Source organism: Columba livia, chromosome 10, assembly GCF_036013475.1.
Source record: "Columba livia isolate bColLiv1 breed racing homer chromosome 10, bColLiv1.pat.W.v2, whole genome shotgun sequence".
Classification (NCBI taxonomy): Eukaryota; Metazoa; Chordata; class Aves; order Columbiformes; family Columbidae; genus Columba; species Columba livia.
In genome coordinates, this window is record NC_088611.1 from 18,069,725 (window position 1) to 18,084,686 (window position 14,962).

At 55.3% G+C, this 14,962-nt stretch overlaps 1 protein-coding gene across 2 annotated transcripts; it reads right to left on the reverse strand.

Moving 5' to 3' along the window:
- Positions 1–202: 202 nt before the first annotated feature.
- IMPDH2 (inosine monophosphate dehydrogenase 2) lies at positions 203–12,505 on the reverse strand. 2 transcript variants are annotated; one of them, XM_065074689.1, is made up of 15 exons: positions 12,321–12,505; positions 12,192–12,240; positions 12,011–12,112; positions 11,085–11,159; positions 10,418–10,624; positions 8,281–8,368; positions 7,486–7,685; positions 6,336–6,426; positions 5,535–5,630; positions 4,085–4,156; positions 1,733–1,876; positions 1,445–1,589; positions 1,217–1,360; positions 751–834; positions 203–463 (listed from the first exon to the last, which is right to left on the reverse strand). In XM_065074689.1, exons 1-15 carry the CDS (start codon positions 12,416–12,418, stop codon positions 442–444), a joined length of 1,617 nt encoding a protein of 538 aa, XP_064930761.1. In that variant the 5' UTR covers positions 12,419–12,505; the 3' UTR covers positions 203–441. The 2 variants fall into 2 exon arrangements, with proteins under 2 accessions (XP_064930761.1, XP_064930762.1); XM_065074690.1 differs by lacking the exon at positions 4,085–4,156.
- Between the last annotated feature and the right edge of the window lie 2,457 nt (positions 12,506–14,962).

Sequence of the window (14,962 nt, forward strand, 5' to 3'; positions counted from 1 at the left end):
CTCCTGTGTCAGCACAGCTGCTGTTGGGTTTGGCAGCTCCCGGCAATAGCTAACAGCCCTGTAAAATGGGGGCTGTCCCCTCCCTGTCCCCTCTCGCACAGTGTCCCTCAGTGTCCCTGAGGGTGCAGGAAGCAAAGGACAGAGCCAAGGCAAGAGAACCAGGGCAGTAAAGAAGGAAGAGGGGCCCTGGGCTGACACCAACTGCACATCTTTTCCTCTTTTATTGTAAAACACGGCCAACGCGTGCAGGGCTCCAGGCGCCAGCCCAGGATCGCTGCTCCTGGGCGGCAGGTGGGCCCTCTCTGGTGGCAATGAAATAGCCAAGGGACATGGGGAGCTCCAGGCAGCCCACAGAGTAATGGCACTTCTGCAGCAAGAGCAGCTCCCACACGGGGTGGCACAGGGCTGAGGGACACGATGACAGACACAGACAGACCTACTTCAGAAGAGGCGCTTCTCGTACCTGTGAGGGGAGCAGCAACCAGAGGGAGAGAACTTTTACTGACCCACCTCACCCACGGACCAAAGACGGGTCAGAACAGCTCCTGGCCTGCGGTGGGGACAAGCCCTGGCACACTGGCAGTGAGAGGTGGCCCAGGCCAGACAACCTGCTGCGGCTCAGCACAGCTGCACAGTGACAGCTTGATGCCAGCAGCACGCCCAGCCCGCGGCACAGCAGCTGAGGCACGGGATGGCTGCACTTCCACACGCCCACCCCAGGGTGACAAGGGTCCTGCCCAAAGCACTTACGAGTGGAGGCCGTGCACCCCTCCTTCCACCTGGGCAGACGTTGTCCTCTTCTCAAACTTCAGCTCTCCCGAGTACATCATGGCTCTGAGGGGGAAGGACACCTGTCACCTGCCAGCCAGGGCCAGAAGGCAGAGCTCTGGCACACGCTGAGCGGGAGCAGCTGGGACAGGGACACTGGTTCCCCCAGCTGTGGCCAGAATGGGCTTTGCTGTGCTCTCAAGAGCCAGGCAGAGGAAGGTAAGCCTGATGTTTGAAGCCCAGCCAGCTGAATATGCAACAAGAGACTGTGCTCCCGCATCCCTGGGACTGGCAAATCTTTGCCACGGTGCCTGCTGGAGTTGAGGGGAGAAGGCTAGAGTGAGACTAGACCACGCAGAACATGTTGCAGCACAGACACAGCTTGCCCAGAGACCCCAAATGGCAGCAGCAGCACCCGGCCAGAGTACAAACAAGGGGAAGCACTCACCGGACTTGGGTCAGGCTCTTGGCACCAATATCCTGGCAGGAATGCTGGATCCCAGCAATCAGGTATGGAATGAACTTGTGAATAGAGCCTTTGTCCTGCACTGCACCGGAGACCCCCTGGGCCACTTTGATTTTGTCTGTCTCACTGTATGGGAGCACAACCAAATAAGTCTGTGAATCACAGAAGCCCCAAAAGCTTGGTCTGCTGCCCCAAAGCACCATCTCTTACCTGAAATACCTGTTCTGGCTGCCCAAGTTCTTGTCCATGGCATCTAGTGAGCCCATGCCACGGTATTTCTTCAGCCTAATTCCATCCGAGAAGAAGTACTCGCCTGGGGCCTCCGTGGTGGCAGCCAGGAGCGAGCCCATCATCACTGGCACAAGAGATCACCAAGAACAGCATGTCAGCAGCAAGGCTGCACCCACAAAACCCTCAGGGTCCCTGGGTGCAGCGTTATGCTGGGTCCCCCCCCATGCCCTCCTGCCCAGAACAGAACACTGTACGAACGCCACTCACCTGTGGAGGCCCCGAGCGCCAGAGCCTTCGCGATGTGCCCAACCGTCTGGATCCCTCCGTCTGCAATCACGGGGACGCCGAACCTCCTGGCGTATTCGGAGACCTTGTAGACTGCTGTGGCCTGGGGGCGGCCGCACGCCAGCACTGCGGGCAGGGAGAGGGCAGCGGCAGGTCAGCCCCTCCGCAGCAGCACGTTCTCTCCCCAGCAGACCCCAGCACACACATGCTCCAGTACCCGGGAACACACAAATCCCTTGGATGCTCCTTCCCTAGGGCCGAGTTGCAAGAGAAGGGGATGCCCAGGAGGTGCTGCTGGGACATCCTGACGGCCCTTGACTCCAAAAAGCTGTGGGTGACCTTGGGACAGGGGTTTTTTGACCCGACGCCTGGGATCAGCTGAGTCTCAGGCTCGTCCTGGCGCACAGCAGACGTGTGGGGAGCTCGGGAAGGAAGCAGAGCAGACCCCAAACGCCCCTCTGCAAAGCATCCCTGGCATGTAGCCATGTCCCAGCGCTCACTCCCTCCTAGCGATGCCAGACCTCTCTCTATATACCCAGCAGCTGTACAATGTGCTTCTTGCACAGAAAGGCAGCTGGCTGGGAGAGAGCAAGGATGTATATATATGTATAGACGTGTATATATATATATATACACACACACATTTGCACACACACACACAAACACACATGCAACAGTGGAAAAATGGAACAGGCAAGATAATTTGATGGCTTACAGGAAATAATTTATGTGCCTGCCCCGCAACACCGCAAGGATTCTGTCAAGTTTAGCTGCCCCATGGGAAGGGAGTTATTAGCTTTGGATTTACCTGCTCGTCCCAGTCAGTAGCAGTTAGAGGCTTCCTACTGTGCGAGGGAAAACCAGCACAGGGCACATCTTGTAACACATTTGTCAGCCGCAGGCATGCAAGTACACCGAGATAAGCTTCTCTTAGGGAGCCTTCCCTTCCCCACAATTAACGGGAAGCCTTTTCTCCAGTCATGGTTAGTCTGACACACCGGATAAGATTATGTCCATGCAGGATTAGTACTTTGGAGCGTGAACTCCAGGTGTGGTTCAGCCTGCCTGGCAGCGCGCAGCCCTGGCACAGGTTTGCCGAGGCCGGAGTCTGCAGTTGTTCCACTCCCAGCGCTCAGCAGCAGCTGCTGAGAGAGGGAAGCCAGACTCCAGGCTGAGATCATGAAAGAACCAATTTTAATCGAACAAAACTCAGCGTTCAGCTAGGGCTCAGCCAACCAGGGAGAGTCTGCCAGCTAGAATATGAATGCCATTAGTCTTAAAGAGATGGTCTCGCTCGGTACCACACTGCTAAAGGCCATGTTGCGGCTGCAAAACGCTGCAAGGGAAGAGCTCTGTGGAGAGAAGCAACTGATTTTGGAGGGTTCAGAGTCCAGGCTCTATGGGGTTGTGCTGTAGGCAGTGCAGGATCTGTAGAAACTTCACAAGAACAACCCCGGAGACCAGCCCTTTAAGGAACAGCTTGGCTCAGGGCCCCTGGGAGCATCACAGTCCCAACTGACCCAGCGCCACAGCTTCAGAGCGCAGGCTTCCAAAGCAGGGTCCAGAGCACACACACACCGGGTGGTTTGGGTGAGGGTTTGTCCTTTTTTTTTTTTTAGCGTATCTGCAAAAGGTGGCCCTACAAGTTCATCTGCTAGAGAAAACCTTCCGGGATCTTCAACATAAACCGTTTTCCCTTTGAGGTGTCTCAAAACTAGGAGGAAGGGCAAAACCCAAGGCTTGGGTGGCTACTTGATCTGGTAGCATCAGAGAAGTGCAGAGCAGACACCGCTGCACCCTGTGCTGGGCAGGGGAAGGGCCCTTTCTCCCCGCAGGTGTCAGTGGGGAAAGATGTGGTTCTGCTACGCAGCTGCTGAGGCAGCCGTACGCAGTTACGTCCCTCTGTGACCCAGGGGAGACAGCTTCAAGTGAAGCTTAACCAGTGCACAACTTCCCCACAACTGGGGCCAGATTTGGAACAGGATGGAGGACAGCTCTGGCATCACCTCCCAGCACCGGATCAGCGGAGCTGTGCCCAGCTGGAGCTCCAAGAAACGCAGCCAGAGAGCTTAGTTAGGCTCCTGAACTGGATTTTGGAGTGGAGGGTGGACAAGCCTGAGGGCCCTCAGCTTTGTCAGTTCATACTCTGCTTTGGGAATTCAGAAAGGCTTCTCAGCTTCCATTTCAGATTAAAAACCAGTATCCAAAGCCACAAAACCCCAAGTGCATCTACAGCTAAATTATTCTCAAACAAGCAGTAGGGCCATGTGCAGCCAAATCAGGGTCCTGCTTCAAGACACATAATTAGGGTTGGGAACAGGGCAAGTGACTTACTATAGGTGCCCGTGACAGTAGAAGGGCATTTGGGGCTGTGGGACTTTAGGTCTGGAGGGATCTTTGGAGCAGCTAAACAAAAACAAACACACACATTTTAGAGACAGAAGAACAGCAGCAGAACAAAGGACCCCAGCAGTGACCTGCTACTAGGCAGAGCATACGGTGTGGGACAGAGCTGACCTTGCAAACCCTTCCTAGCCTGAGCCAAGCCAGAGGCCAGGTCTAAGATAGCCAGGCCTGGCTTGTGCACAGCACATGCTCGCCCTACCCCAGCAGCCATCCAGAAGTGACCCCCCATCCCAAAGGCCAGAGTTCTTGCCCTAAGAGGGACAAAAACCTGTGGAGCTGCGGCTAAGAGGTTTGCAACCACACCTCCTGTGAAAGCGCCACATTCTACCTCTGCTCTGTTCCTTCCCCAAAGCCAGCACCCAACCCCACCTCCCGTGGTAACTGGGAGAAGCACCTCTGGAGACATTCACCCCACTGCAGAACAGAGCACAGCTCAGCAGCTCCTCTGCTGCAGAGCCCGAGTAGGACACGTGTGTCCCGGTTCTGCTCTGGCCATGGAAGCATCAGCACAAAGACACCGCAACCTCCCTAGAAAGGTCACCCGAGACAGACCACCCTGTCTGGGAAATGCCCCGTGCCCAGCGCTCCCTTGGCAGGCACAGCAGGTCCTTGGCAGGACCGCTGGGCTGCTCCAGGCTGGAATCAGAGCTAACACAGCACCTTCGGCCATCAGACCCGCTCTTGCTGCCTCCCACAAGGACCATGGAGCAACGCAGAGAGGGGTTGCATTCATTTGCTGCAGGACCTCACACCACCACCTCTCTGCACCTCACCTGCTGGGTTCAAAACGTGAGGACTGAGCCTGTCCTCAAAGCAGCCTCTCTGCAGGCCCTGGGGACGCCCCTCTCTGTCTTTCATCTAAGGGTGACACAGCCTCTGCCCCGCACGAGCTCCAGCTAACTGCAGAGACAACGGCCAGAAGCCCCATTTCAGCCTGGGAATTGCAGAAAGGCACCAAGCCCAACAGACCAACTCTCAAGCATCACACACGCCGCTGCCAGAGGGAAAGGGAGTGCAGACAGCCCGGTGCACGTCACCCGCAGCTCTAGGGATCCGGTAAAGCCCCTTTCCCTGCAGCACTGGCCGACAGCCCCATCCCACACCGCGCCGGTGGCTCCTCTCGGGCAAAGCCGTGTGTGCCACAGCTGCTCTACTCAGTCTCGGTCAGTACTGGGAAATGCCTTTGCTGCTGCTGCTGCCCCAAAGGTTTGAGCCAGGTGATGAGAACATCCTGGACCAAGGGGGTGAAAAACGGCTTTGCTGTTGGACTCTGCCCTTATACCAGGAGATATCCATCCTGGCTGTGCTACTTTTCAGCAGGGAACCTCTACTGAACAGATGTCTTCAGCTTATTTAGGAGACAGCTGATCTCTCTCACCTTCCTGCGTGATGCAAATGGAGCCGCTGCCCATCCCGACTCTCAGGGCATCGACCCCTGCGTCAATGAGGTTCTTGGCCTGAGCCGCCGTCACAACTGTGGGGAGCAGAAACCGGTTTGAAGAGAGACAAGCAGATCTGTGCATGATGCAGCTCTGCCCTGGTCATTTCCCCCGCCCAGGGCACCAGCCGTACACCCGTGCTGGAGCCAGGCCTGGCTGTTCACTGCCACCGGCATACCCCAGCTGTCCCCAGCGGGCAAGGTGACACTGGTCCTTTAGGCTGCCCCGCAACATACTGACACACAAATGCTGAGGGAGCAGAGGTCACCGCACGGTGCCAAGAGCTCTTTGGGCCACACCAGGTAGCGAGGGCAGAGCACAGGCTCACAGCAGCACCAGTGACACACTGGCCGGATAAGACAAGAACTGCTGAGCTCTGCTGCCCGGAGGCAGGGAAAATTTCCATCAGATTAAACAGTATTCATTATTAGCATTATTATTATTATTATCCAAAATTGTAAACTGGTGTGTAAAAGAAGCTAATGTGTAATGAACTACAGAGGACAGCAGCACACTGTGCTGCAAAACGAAGGTTTCAAAATACTTTCAGCTGTAGCAGCAGCAGGGAACGCCCTGGGTCTGCAGAGTGGTTCTGCTCTGTTCCACAAGCCAGAGGAAACCATTTTAACTTCATGGATATCTACCAGGGAGGATCATTTCATCCACATCCCTGCAGTTCCCTCTATGTCTAAGCAGCAAACACACTTTAAAAACAAGAACAGTCTTCATGGCAAGCCTACCGTTTCCTCCAATAACTTGCAGGCTGGGATATTTCTCCTTAATATATTTTATCATATTGATCTGGAAGATGGAGTTCCCCTGAGAGGAATCCTGCAACAGAAAGAAAACAAATTTCAACCAGAATTTCTGCAACAGATCACAAATACAGGTCCAGAAGAGCTCCAGATCTTTGCTCTTGCTTCTTGGGGTCTCTGCTGCCGTGCCCAAGTGGGCAGAATGACCCCAAGTTGAGCACAGAAGCAGAGGAGAAGCTGCTGCCAAGACAGTAACGTACCTTCCCTGGGCAAGGCAGTTTATCATAAAGACTTCAGAAATATCCTTCACATTTAAACCCTGTGGCTACAGTAGGCAACAAGCAGCACACCTGGCTGCAGGTAAGAACCATCTGGTCCTACCACCAGGGCACCGTCAGCCCTGTCTCCAAGCACAGGTGAAAGGGTGATTGTTCCTCATGAAATTCAGAAGGGCTGGTGGGGGGATGTATCGCTCCTGCTGTGCAGCAGGAATACCAGATGTCAACCAGTGAGTGCGCAGGCTGACTCGTGGTGTCTGTTAAATGTTTCCAGCCACAGGGCTGCTCAGCTGCGCCCTCACAGCACGGTGGACTCACAAGCCAACAATTGATGAGTAAATAACGTGTGAATTCGGGCAGTGACTGCTGTACCCAAAAGCTTACAGGTCAGACGGGGAGACAAGCAGAGCAGCTCTGGGCTGACCACTCCTGAGCATCAGGAAGTTAAGAGAGTAACAGTAACAAACAGCAAATAGCTGAAGGGAAACTGTAAAAAGCCAAATATTCAAAACTAGTTAGGGACATCAGAGAGGACAGCTGCAGGCTGCAAGAAGCATTTGTAGAAGATTCTGTATTAACTGACAATGTTTCTCTTCTCAGCCTTCAGGGCTTCGATGCACCCAACATAATCCCTTGAGGTCAAATAAGTTCCCAGGCAAGAGGAATCCCTCTTATTTGAGGATTCCAACCTGAACGAGACAGAGAGGTCAACAAACTGCTGTATTTCAACACAAAAGGGCCTGTAACGAAGACAGTGAGTGCTGTGCAGCTGCCCCACTGTCAGGGAGGTTCACTCCAACGGGATCCTCAGCCCACCCGAACCCCCCAGGCCAGTGTGATGCTGGCGGGTGTCTCACCAGCACGACCACATCTACACCGGCCTGCACCAGCAGGTCCAGTCGGTACTTGTCATCTTCGTGAGTCCCAATAGCAGCACCACAGAGCAGCTGCTTCTTGGAATCCTTAGAAGCCAGAGGGTAGTCCCGGTTCTTCTTGAGATCAGTGCGGGCAATTATAGCCACCAGCTCATCATCTTCATTAACAATTGGCAGCTTGCCTTGAAACAAAGAGAAAGAACGTTACTGCAGATTTCTGTAGGAGAAAGACCTCAGCCTGGAGCAGTGCGGCAGACCAGGAGCACCAAGCAGGCAGCAGATGGTACAAGGGGAAGACTCATGAGGTGCGTTATCAAATCTTGCTTGACCACAGATGCCAGCAGCCCTGGCTCGGGAAACAGAGCAAACAGTTTGCAGGACTGGAAAAGGACTCAGTATTGTCACACTGACCACAGAAAAAAGTGCATATTTTTTAACAGCTGGACCCTCAACACTGTTAAAAGTCAAACTACCAAACCCTGGCAGAGCTGAATCGACTGCTAAAATGTGAAGATATGTGGCTGGACAGCCGGGTGCTTTTCAGCTCCTGAGCTGCCAAGAATCCCTCAGCTTCAAACAGATTTGAGATGAACGCACGTGAACTCTGTACCCTGGCAGAGGGCTGCGGGCACTCTCTACACACTGTCCCCTCGTGCTGAAACGCAGTGTGCTCCTCCCATGTTCCACCCGCACACGGATGTGTGCCCACATCCACCCACCGCTGCTCCAAGCCCAGATTCCACAGCTCTTCCTCGCATCGCAGACGTCTGCGGGTACCTTTTTTACTCCTTTGCAGAATTTCATTCGCTTCTTTCAACATTACACCAGCCGGGGCCACAACAAGATCCTCGCGCTTTGTCATAATCTAGTGGGAGGGAGAAGATAAAAAGTCACAAGAACTCCTTCGCACTGATCTGAAAATACCGAACCTCTCTGCCCACGTGAAACGCTCCGCAGCACTGGCATGGGAGTATCTCCAGACAAAGGAGCCCACAGCACAGCAACACGCCTCCAGAAACACACAGGAACAGCCTCCAATGTGCTGTCCCCACACAAGCAGTGGCCATCGATCCCTGAGCCCATCAGTGTAGTGAAAACAGGAGATGGCAGAGGGCCTCAGCAAGCCAAGGGAGAGCACCTAGAAGCGAGGGACGACTCTCAGATGACCCTTGTTTGGGATGTCACCCAAACAGCCCTCCCTTTTAATAGAGCACAGGCAAATAAGGGCTGGAGACACCTCCAGAGTCCCATGCTGTTCTGGCAGAAACACTACCCCCCCGAGCTTGTTTTCAGGCAGCGATCCCCAGCGCACGGGCTCTGGAAGTGCTCTGCCCAGAATAACCCACTGCTGCTGCTGGCAAGGTCAACAGGGCAAAGAGGTCGCTTCAATCCAAACAAACATGCTCACCCACGCTCACTGTGACAAACAAGCACCAAAACACAGCGGGCAAGCAAGGGGCAACGGACACAAGCTGGAACACGAAAACATCTGACGTGGTACACAGAAAAAATGCTTTCATCGTGACAGTGGTCAAGCACTGGAAGAGCAGCCCAAAGAGGCAGCGAGATCTCCATCCCTGGAGACGCAGACACAGCCCCATTCAAAGTGCCCTGGAGGTCCCTCGCCACCCACAGCCTTCTGCGAGCACGAAGTTCATGTGGGATGTTCTCAAAAATGTTATTTGAAAAGGACAGGCAAAGCTACAAGGGATCACTAACTCTACAAGAAGGCAGATTAGTTGCACACAAATAGAGAATGCTTTAGTTATTTACACCATAAGAACAGACATTTTGCTTCAGGAAAGAGGTTCACCCCGCCTGCATCCACCCAAAATCCTGTCTGTGACAAAAGCCACACCTCAGGAAAAGCCTGAGGAATCACAGACACATCCCAACACACTCCCTATGCCTGTGGGATCCATGAACTTCCCGAGCTGCAGGAGACCTGCGTGTTTAACCGGATGGCAACGAACCACTTGTTTCCCCAGCCTTGCCTGGTGACAGAGGCAAGCACCAAGCTTCTGACTCTGTGCTGCTGAACAATCCACAAAAAGGACGAGAGAAGATTCTTATCTGGCTCCTCTGAATGGGCACTTCAAAGGGCCATGTGCACTTTAGTGACCTACTCTTGTTTTAAGATTCTTGTTACAGGTATTTATAGGCGATTTCAAACGAAACAGGGATGAGCATGTGATACCGGGTTTGGTCAGCAAGAGCTAAAAATAGCCATGAGTCAAGAGCAGCGGCTGGCGGAGGCAGTGGTGGTGTAACCTGACAGTGCTGCAGAGCTACGGTTACACGGTGTAACGGGAACGCCAGAACCAACGGGAATCAGCGTCACCACCACAGAGAACGTTCTCCTGTACAAGGGGAGTTTGATGGTGTGATGTTATAAAGGCTGAACTGCCGGTCTCCAAGTTCAGGGTGTTATTTTAAAGAGCAAGTAGCCAAGATGAGGCACACAGGGAAAGGGAGCCCAGGAAAGGCAGCCCAGCGCTTGGAGGGCTGGCTGGGCACAGCGCGTCTGCTGCAGCCCTGGCCAGTGCCAGCACACGGGGCCATAGCAGCAGCCAGGAACACGGGGAATTAATTACTGAAGCAGGGGAGACCACCAGCTGCAGAGAGGACGGCTTCTACAGCACTGAAAGGTAACGCCGCGGGAGGAGCCATGCAGATGCTAACTGCACGGCCACACTCTTGTATCTGCACTGCAGGAGTCACAGAGAGAGCGTGAAGGAACGAGACGCCCTCCCCTGGAAATAGTTAAGGATGGACCCGCAGCGCTAAGGTGGAGCTGCTCCCTCCCGCTGGCGCAACATCTCACAGCCAAGCACTCGCCCTTCTCCTCATCACACGCCACGCCGCTTCCTAACACGACGCTTGCACCCATCGGGTGCTCACGAGCCCTTCTCACCTCGCCGAGAGGCAAGTCGTGCTCCGACTCCTTCAGGAAATCAATATCTCGAGATGAGATGATCCCGACCAGCTTGCCCCCCATCTTCCCATTGTCCGTGATGGGAATCCCACAGAATCCGTGACGAGCTTTTGCTTCAAACACATCTCGCACTCGGTCGTTAGGGCTCAGCACCACGGGGTCTGTGATGAATCCTTGCTCATATTTCTGAAATGAAGGAGATTCAGCGGACAGGCTCAGCGGCACCGCCAGACTCAGCAGAATTGGGGCATGTGCCTGGTGGTTACTGCAGCCGCTCACAAAGGTGTGTGACCACCCAGCCTGGCCACGTGCTCACCAACAGGGTGACTCCAAACCAGCACCAAGACTTGCCCAAGTAGGGTGAGATTCCCAGGAGTTCCCAGGCTTAATCTCCTTCCTGAAATTACGGGGGATACTCGCACACCAGGAGGCCTGGCAGTTCTCACATCCCAGGCTGTGACAGCACCTAACACACAGCCAGAGGTTTGTGCAGGCAACCGCGGCAGCACCGCTGTTCTGAAACACCAATGTCTGGCACACTTGAACGGTCTCCTCTCACAGCTCCTTCAGCAGGGTCGAACCCTGGTGCCCACCTCCACCACGTGCCCTGCGAGTGCCGTTTGTTGCCACCGCTCCAGACACTCACCTTCACCTTCCGCACTTCGTTGGCCTGGAACTCCGGGGTGCAGTTGTGGTGGATGAACCCAATTCCCCCGGTGAGCTGGTAACACAAAGGTGTCTGTAAGTCCCTGCACAACCCGCCTGGCCCTTCACTGGCCGGATCCAGCAGCTGAGCAGGGGCAGCTGGACCACGCAGGCCACCCTCAGGGAGCCAGTGCGGCAAAGTCGGGGACGGGCAGGGTGCCTGCCCACAGACACCTCTTAGAATCACAGAATAGTCTGGGTTGGAAGGACCTTCCCAGCTCCCCCAGTGCCCCCCCTGCCATGAGCAGGGACATCTTCACCAGCTCAGGTTGCTCAGAGCCCCGTCCAGCCTGGCCTGGGATGTCTCCAGGGATGGTTCATCCACCACCTCTCTGGCCAACCTGGGCCAGGCTCTCACCACCATCAGGGTAGAAAATTTCTTGTTCATGTCTGCTCTGAATCTCCCTCTAGTACAAAAGCATCACCCCTTGTCCTATCACAACAGGCCCTGCTAAAAAGTCTGTCCCCATCTTTCTTATTGTCTCCTTTTAAGTATGGAAAGGCTGCAATAAGGTCTCCCCGGAGTTTCTCTTCTCCAGCTGAACACCCCGACTCTCTCAGCCTGTCCCCCCAGCAGAGCTGTTCCCGCCTCGGATCATCCCTGTGGCTCCTCTGGCCCCTTTCCAACAGGTCCACGTCTGTCCTGTGCTGAGGACCCAGAGCTGGACCAGCACTGCAGGGGCGTCTCCCCAGAGCACATGGGGACAACCCACCCCCCAGCCCGCTGCTTTGGGTGGCACAGGCCCCCCCGCCCGCTGCCCCGAGAGGCCCCGGGGAGACGTGTCCTCACATCGCGGGGGCTGCAGGGGTCTCTGAGGTGATCCCCGAGCAGCCGGGCCTGTGTCCCCGCACGCCGGCCGCACTCACCGCCATGGCGATGGCCATGCCCGCCTCGGTGACCGTGTCCATGGGGGAGGAGACCAGCGGCGTCTTCAGCGTGATCCGCTTGGTCAGCGCCGAGGTCAGGTCCTGGCGGGGAGGAAGGCGGCGGGTGAGCGGCGGCCCCGGCCCCGGCCCCCAGCCCGCTGCCCCCGGCCCGGCCACTCACCACCTGGTCCGCCGTGAAGTCGATGTACCCCGGGAGGATGAGGAAATCGCTGAGGGGGGAACGAGGGGAGACGTGTGAGCGATGGGCCCGGCCCCGCGCCCCCGGCCCGGCCCCGCTGCCGGTACTCACTTGTAGGTGAGCCCATCGCCGCAGCTGAAGAGCTGCTGCGCCGTCAGCCCGTCGTCGGGCACGTAGCCGGTGCCGCCGCTGATCAGGTAGTCCGCCATGGCGCCGGCCAACGCGTGCCCGCCGCACCGCACGCGCGCCCCCGAGCGCACGCGCGCCCCGACGGCGGCCGCCAGGGCTCAGCCCTGGCCCGCCCAGCGACAGCGGCCGCCGGAAGGGGCGGGGCCCCGGGCACCGCGCACCGTCCACACCCGCCCGGGGGGGCACCGGGCGCTGCCGGTCGTGCGGGTGTCGCCGGCAGGGACGGACCTGTCCCCTGCCCAGCCCGGGGCTGCCTGTTTGATGAGTCCAGCGGGTAGTTCAATGTATAGGAAGGCAGTTCAGTGTATAGGAATGGTAGTTCAGCGTATAGGAAGACAGTTCAGTGCGTAAGAAGGCAGTTCAATACATAGGAAGGTAGTTCAATGCATAGGAAGGTAGTTGAATGTATAGGAAGGAAGCAATAAGGAGAGAGCTGGGGCTGTTCAGCCTGGAGGAGAGAAGCTGAGAGGGGATCTCATCAATGTTCATAAATATCTCAGGGTGGGTGTCAGAGGACAGACCAGACTCTGTTCAGTGATGCCAACGACAGGGTGAGGGGCAACGGGCACAGACTGAAGTGTAGAAGTTTCCATCTGAATATGAGAATAAACTTCTTTACTTTGAGGTGCCAGAGCCTGGACCAGGCTGCCCAGAGCGGGTGTGGAGTCTCCTCTGGAGACATTCAAACCCACCTGGATGTGACCCTGTGTGACCTGCTCTGGTGACCCTGCGTTAGCAGGTGGGTTGGACTGGATCTCCAGAGGTCCCTTCAACCCCAGCCAGTCTGTGATTCTGTGAACTGCAGGTACAGCTCTGTGTGACACTCCCCGTCTTCGCAGACACAAGTACAACCCATGCGGTGTGACATGCACTTAGGAAACAACATAAAAAAGACAAATCACGGGTGACTTGCATCAGAAGATGCTGCCCGTGGGGCCTGGCAGTTGCGTATTGAGTTCAACACCGGATACTCAACAGCTTCAGAAGAAGGACGAGAACGTGCTCATTGGATCAGTGGTGGGTGCAGAGCTGGAAGATGTCACTCAGATCCCAGGAGCAACCTTTGTAAGGCAAAGTGACCTGCAAGAAGGATGGAAGTCAAGAAGCGACAGTCCAGCGTGGGAGGGGAATGAAAGGCACTGGGGGAAGAGGGGATAGCGGCCAGGCAGATGTCCCACCGGGAGGATCCAAGCCGGTCCCAGCTCACCCAAGCCCTCTCCTCCCTAAGCCGCCGTGCCAGGCTGCACACACACGCTGAGGAGCTGCACTGTGCTGGACGCTGTGGCGTCACAGGCTGGCACTGTCCTGCCAGCACCGCGGAGGATGGCTGGAGGATTTTGGAGAAGGGCAGTGGCAGGAGGACCGTGCCTGAAGAAGAACGGGTGCAAACACAGACCCGCTGTAGAGGAGAGCTGCAGGAACCAGCGACCGGCTGCGTCCAGGATGACATATCCCCTCCATTTGGGCATCAGGAAAAGTTCCTGTAGTGCAGCCTCAGAATAACCTCCTCCTCTGACAGCTGGTTTGCTTGTGATATACCAGATGTGGCCTCGGAGCAGCAGGGAAATGAGAGGACCAGACTCTTCCTCACCCTGCTCTTGTATGATGGGCTCTCCAAGGCAACGCACTATTTAACACTAACACGTTCAGGGAACTCAACAATGGTGTTCCTGTACCAACCATCTTCCTGCAGTAGATTACACCTCTGTCCAAAGATCAGCAAGTAGCTTTGAGAAAATGTGCCACTCGTGTTATCCAGCTACAGGACACAGGAAATCAGAACTGAGAGGTCTGTGTCTCCTGAGTACTGGGGGAGCAGATGGCCCTGTGTGCTGTGAGGGTCATTTGTCACGTTCAAGCCTCTGGTTTGGATTGACATGTTTTGGTCTGAATGAGGTTCTCCAAAAGACAGAATGGAGTTTAGAGCGAGACCAGTTAAGCTAGTCTTTGGTAGATGCTAATGTTGACTTTTACAAAGTGGGGTAAAAGACCCCAAACGAGTGACCCGTGCTATGGATAGAAGCAGGACTCGGGTGGCTGGTTTGCTCTCAGCAGCAGTAATCCACACAGAACAGAGGTTGCAGTTTCTACGTTCCAGTTGTTTCCCATCAGATGGCAGGGTTTTTTGTGGTGGGAAAGGAAGGCGCATGCCTCAGCGCAGGGATGTTCCCTTTGCCATGAGCAAGGGTACATGTGGTTCTCACATAACTAAGGTGTCCCTGTTTAAAAGCCAGCAACAAAGATCCACAATGGCACTTAAAAGCCAAGAGACAGGGAGTGATCCTGTTGCTATTACTGTGAACACCAACATCAACACCATCTTCCTACAGCCACACGTTAACAGCGGTTGTTGTTACGCTACGCTCTCAGCTCACAGAGTATCAGTTCTTGTTCACAGACAGTCTGCTACAAAAGACTGCAGTTCACCCTGGTTTTACTTCTTTACATAATTCCTGGGTTGATTCTCAGCCAAGAGTTGATTTCACCTACCCAGACACTGATTTCCCATTGTTTGCAGTTTGCTTGGGCGAAGGAGCGGTAAGAAAATCACCGTCATTTGCTGT

What these genes read in the sequence shown, in the direction of transcription:
- IMPDH2 (XM_065074689.1), bottom strand. Translation starts at nt 12,418, where the DNA reads ATGGCGGACTACCTGATCAGCGGCGGCACCGGCTACGTGCCCGACGAC. An exon ending in TCTGCAAAGGAGTAAAAAAG is followed by an intron (nt 7,686 to 8,280) that starts GTACCCGCAGAC and finishes CTTTGTTTCAAG; the next exon opens with GCAAGCTGCCAATTGTTAAT. An exon ending in TACTGTCACGGGCACCTATA is followed by an intron (nt 1,877 to 4,084) that starts GTAAGTCACTTG and finishes CCCTGCCCGCAG; the next exon opens with TGCTGGCGTGCGGCCGCCCC.